This window comes from Tupaia chinensis, unplaced genomic scaffold (genome assembly GCF_000334495.1).
Source record: "Tupaia chinensis unplaced genomic scaffold, TupChi_1.0 Scaffold000217_1, whole genome shotgun sequence".
NCBI lineage: Eukaryota > Metazoa > Chordata > Mammalia > Scandentia > Tupaiidae > Tupaia > Tupaia belangeri.
Genome location: NW_006159692.1, coordinates 8,498,809 through 8,504,072, shown reverse-complemented (window position 1 = coordinate 8,504,072; position 5,264 = coordinate 8,498,809). Strand labels below are relative to the sequence as shown.

General features: G+C 48.5%; 1 protein-coding gene across 1 annotated transcript in view; it reads right to left on the bottom strand.

Moving 5' to 3' along the window:
- ALOX5 (arachidonate 5-lipoxygenase) overlaps positions 1-344 on the bottom strand; it is a 40,955-nt gene extending 40,611 nt beyond the window's left edge. Inside the window, exon 1 of the mRNA XM_027771510.1 lies at positions 246-344. Within this exon, the coding sequence (XP_027627311.1) occupies positions 246-278 (33 nt within the window). The 5' untranslated portion in view covers positions 279-344. The remainder of the gene's footprint in view (positions 1-245) is intronic.
- Between the last annotated feature and the right edge of the window lie 4,920 nt (positions 345-5,264).

Below are 5,264 nucleotides of genomic sequence, written 5' to 3'. Positions count from 1 at the left end.
GCCAAGTCACCCACCCCAAGTCTCGCCGCCTCCGCGCGGGGGCGTCTTAGCTGCCAGCGCACCTCCAGCTGCCGAAACCAGCACCCATTCCGTTTCCTAGGGGTCTTTTCTACCCGTCGCGTCTCCTGCCCGTTTCAGCGCTCCCAGTGCCAGCGTAGGGCCACCTAGAGAACCAGCCACAGTCCCTGCTGTCCCCAAGTTCCCAGTGAGTAGGGGACCGCGCCTCCGTCTCCGTGCTGCGGTACCTGGTGGCAGGGGCGCACTGGGCGCTCCCGCATGAGGAGGAACCCACCGGGGCCTGGGGGAGTCCGGAAAGCTTCCTGGAGGAGGTCGCACCTGAGTTGATTGTAGGGATGGTCTCTGGCGCGCAGACTTCCCTCAGCCACCGCTTCTTGCAGGCGGGGCTCAGGCCAGGGAGAGGGGTGGGCAGGGCGAGAAAGCCCAAGTCTGGAAGTGCAGGGGCTCGAGCGTCGGAGGAAGAGTGTGGGGGAAGGAGGTCAGGCTCGTCTGGAGGTGGTTGAAGGAGCGGAGCAATGGCCCGAAGTCCCAGGGAAGAGGACGCGGCCCCCAGCAAGGCTGTCGGGGACCGCTGCGTGCCTGTGCCGCGCGCTTTCTAAATCGTGGCGGGCGAGGCTGGCAGAGACCTGGGGCGGGGGCGGGGGGTGCTTTGAGGGCTAGAGGAGAGCTTCCCTGTGGTCCGCCCTCAGGCCTGGCCTCATCCAACCCGCACAACCAGCGCCCCCCAGCCAGTCTTCAGCACCGCGTCGGACCGTGGACACCCTTAGTGTTTAATGAGCCACACTAAATTTAAAATTCAGCGCGTTCCTCCGAGACAGGGACACTGAAGCCACCTGTTTTGTACCCTTCCTTTGGGGACGAGCGAAGAGGAGGGAGGGCCAAAGACAGGCTCCCCACTTTGGGAGCTGGAGCGCCATCTGTTGCCAAATCTGCCTTCTTTGCCTGGCAGGCCCTCTACCTGGAGCAGGCGACACCTGTCATGGGGCCTCTGTGTGAGAGAGGGAGGATTTCAGTGGGACCAGCTTCATTCATCAAAAGACAGGTACCAAAGGCTTTTCTGCGAATCACTTGGACGCGAAAGGCTCTGCGTGCAGTGGAGATGGGGCGATGATGACAGCTTTAGAGTGGGGTGTGCTCTGGTCCCCACACCAGCCAGGAGGAACATGTACTCCAGGAAACGTTGGAAGATGGCGGAGGACCGCTGTGACATTGTCTTTCAAATCCGAGAATAATTTTTTTTGAGAGATTTTTGCTATGGGGCGCGTGCACCAGACAGACAGAGAGAGAAAGTGAGAAATTACCCCCCAGGGGGAATGGCCACAGGGCAATCCCTTCTCCTCCCTTCTTCTCCCTTCTCCTCTTAGAGATCTTGGGCATGCACGCACGCCCCGTGTGAGTTTAAGCCACCGGGTCCGGGACTCAAACCGTGATCGACTACATGGGAGTCCAGCAACATAGCCATTATGTCAACTGCTGGTCCCATAAATGACTATTTTTAAAAAGCTGTTATGTTTTTCTGACACAAGTAATGAAATACTGTTTTAGGAAATATAGAGAAATACAGGAAAGTCTGATACAGAAACAAAATTCACAACCACAGACAAAACGACTAGTAAAATGTCACTTTTTTATTTTTTTAAGACAGGGTCTAGTGGGACCAGCAGGGGGAGTAGTGGTTAAGGTGCTGGACTCCCCCCACATGGCCAACCACAGTTTGAGTCCTGGACCCTGCAGCTTGAAACTCATGCTGCGCATGTGTGTGTGCGCGCACACCCAAAATTCCAAGAGGAGAGTGGAGGAGCAGGGATTGCAGCGTAATCCTCCCCCTGAGGGGGTGATTTCTCACTTTGTCTCTCTGGTGAATGCATGTTCCCTATAGCAAAAGTCTCTCAAACAAACAAACAAACAACAACAAAAAACAAGGTCTAGTGATACTGCCCTACTCAGCTTCAAATGCTGGATCTCCTGCCTCAGCCTCCTCAAGTCTTGGGATGACAGGGACGAGCCTTTAGACTGAGTTGAGAATCACTGGCAGGGACCAGCAGTTAGCGTAATGGCTATGTCACTGGACTCTCACATAGTCGACCGCGGTTCGAGTCCTGGACCCGGTGTCTTAAACTCACGCCGGGCGTGTGTGCAAGCATACCCAAGATCCTGAGAGGAGAATGGAGGAGAAGGGGTTGCGGTGGGGCTATTCCCCCTGGGAGGTGATTTCTCGCTTTCTGTCTCTCTGTCTCTGTCTGGCGAGCTCACGCGCCCTGTAGCAAAAACCTCTCCAAAAAAAAAAAATAAATAAATAAAATAAATAAAAATAAAAAGAATCACTGGCCTTCCAGAGGTCCCAGCCAGCTGAACACAGTGTCTGAGCAGTGCCTGCCCCAGGGCCGGGCCTTGTTACACCTCTCCTGGACATTTTTACTCTATTAAGAGTGCATCGTATGTGCAATCTCATGTCCCATGTCCATTTTCCTTAATATTAGGACCCCCACACATATATATCCTACATAATTTCATATATAAAGTTTGTGTATTTCTTCCATGAGTGAAAGACACACACACTCACACATGGCACTCCCGACAGAGGTCTTTTTTTAAAAAAATAGATTTAAAACATTTATTTATTTAAGGTTTTTGCCTTAGGGCATATGTGCTTGCTGGAGAGAGATGAGAAAGACAGTGAGAGGGAAAGGAAGAAATCAAGCCCCAGGGCCACACAATAATCCGTTCTCCTCTCTTTTCCTCCAGGGATTTTGGGCACCCATGCACCTGTGCCTGGTTGTGGCGCAACCATCGCCCCTGGGGGGTGATTTTTTGCTTTCTTGCTTTCTGTCTCTTTCTGGTGAAAGCAAAAATCTCTCTCAAATTTTTAACTGTATAATATTCAATTATATGGACATGTCACAATTCCTCAATTAATCCTGTTATTAGACATTGAGATTGTTTTCGCCCATAAATAATGTTATTGTACATATTTTGTGCTTTAAATATTTTATTGTAAAAAGGGTTTCCAGCCTTGGTGGTGCATAAATGATGCCACTGTTCAGGGGCTAGAATCCAGCTGGGCATCCTGGGTTTGGTTTCTGCTGACCTGCACACCCTGGTGTAGCATTTGGAGCCTGTACTCCTAGCTAACTGGGAGGCCGAGCCAGAGTTTCCCCACACAGAAAGGCCTTACCAAGGATGCCTGTCTCCATCTCTTGCCCTTTTGTCTCTCTTTCTCCCTCCACTGCTCAAAAAAGTTTTTCTTAAGATGGACGTAGGGGGACCAGCAGTTAGTGTAATGGCTATGTCGCTGGACTCCCATGTAATCGACCGCTGTTTGAGTCCCGGACCCGGTGGCTTAAACTCACGCCGGGCACATGTGCGTGTGTGCCCAAAATCCTGAGAGGACAATGGAGGAGAAGGGATTGTGGCGTGGCCATCTCCTCTGGGCGGTGATTTCTCGCTTTCTATCTCTCTGTCTCTCTCTGTCTGTCTGGCGAGTGCACGTGCCCTATAGCAAAAATCTCTCTCTCAAAAAAAAAAAAAAAAAGATGGACTTAGGGTACCAGCAGATGGCATAATGGTTATGTTGCTGGACTCCAACATATTTGACCATGGTTGGAGTCCCAGATCTGGTGGCTTAAAACTCATGCCAGGAGCGTATGTGTGCGTGCCCAAAATCCTGAGAGGAGAATGGAGGGTAAGATGGAGGATAAGGAATTGTAGTGTGGCCATCCTCTGTGGGGAGTGATTTCTCACTTTCTGTTTTTTTGTCTCTCTGGTGAGCACATGTGCCCTATAGCAAAACAAACAAACAAACAAACAAATAAAAAGCTCCCTTTAAAAAAAAAAAGCAAAACGAGAAACCATATGCATCTGAGGTGGGTCTAGCTCTGTCCCTTTAACCAGAAAGCCTAAGCCTCCGCCCCAAAGCTCTCCTTCTGGCTCAACTAGCAAAGTGAGGTAGGCTGATTTCTGTCTTCTCTCTGTCTCTGTCTGCCTCTCTCCCTCTCTCTTTCTCTCAGAATTTTTCATATATATATATATATATATATATGTTTTTTAAAAATCTGTAACTACTGTCTCCAGCCTCTGACCTCTCCTTTCTCTTGCTAATTTCAGAATCCATGTACATCTGAGGTGGGCCCAGCTCTACCCCTTTCACATGGTGCATAGCACCGTGTTGTTTTCATTTTTTTGCATTTTTTAAGAAAAAAATTTCCCCTTTTCATTGTTTGTGTGTGTGTGTGTGTGTGTGTGTGTGTGTGCTTGTTTTGTCTTTTTTTTTTCAATCTCTCCCCCTTTTTTTTCTTTTACTTGACTTTCTCACATCGTTTCTTAGCTTCCATACATTTAGTGTCTAGACAGGTGTAGGTGCACAGTAGCAAAACATCTGAATACTTTTAGGGTCATAGAAAACCTCAATCCCCACTGAGCTGCTACAGGAACGGAGAAACTCATCTTCTTAAATTTGAATTCAAGCCTCTTTCTGTGGATATCATGTTGGAAAACACAGTAGTAGAGACCAAATTGGCATGGAAGTACCTCACAGTTAAGTGAAGCATATGAGCTTACAGTAGCGGAAATCTCCAATAAGTTAGCCAAATGTGAATATACCACCAAATGACTAAAAATCAGAGAAGAGAAACTGCGAAGTGAGTAGCAGAGAGAAACATGGAGCTGCAGAGAGTGCCTCTCATCTCCTCCCACACACCTTCTGAATTTACCCCACAGCTCAGCCCTGGTGCACCTATTCCCTAGAAACGGTGAGGCCTTTGTAATATCTAGTTCCACTGACAAAAATACAGGTTGCTTGATGAGGATCAGGGAAATGGAACTGCAGAAATATTGCAGGTCATCTCCTCCTGCACACCTCTAACACTCAGAATTAACTCCAAGAAAGTAGGGAGTAATCTATAATCCATCACATGACCAGAAATCACTGCAGAGGCACAAGAAATACAGGAAACCAAAATATCTCTCCCCCAAGGGGCAAGAACAGCCCTTCATCTTCCACAGACAGTACAACTGAACTCATGGAAATACCAGATAAAGAATTTAGAATATTCATAGTGACAAAGCTAACAGAGATGCAGGAGAAGAGGGACAACAAACTCCAGAAAATGTAGGAGAAAAGAGACAATGAATCCCAGGAAGTGAGAAACTTCTTGCACGATCTGGAAGAGAAAATACATACCATAAAAAAGAATCAAACGGAGCTGTTAGAGATGAAAGTTGTAATACAGGAAATCAAAACCTGCCTT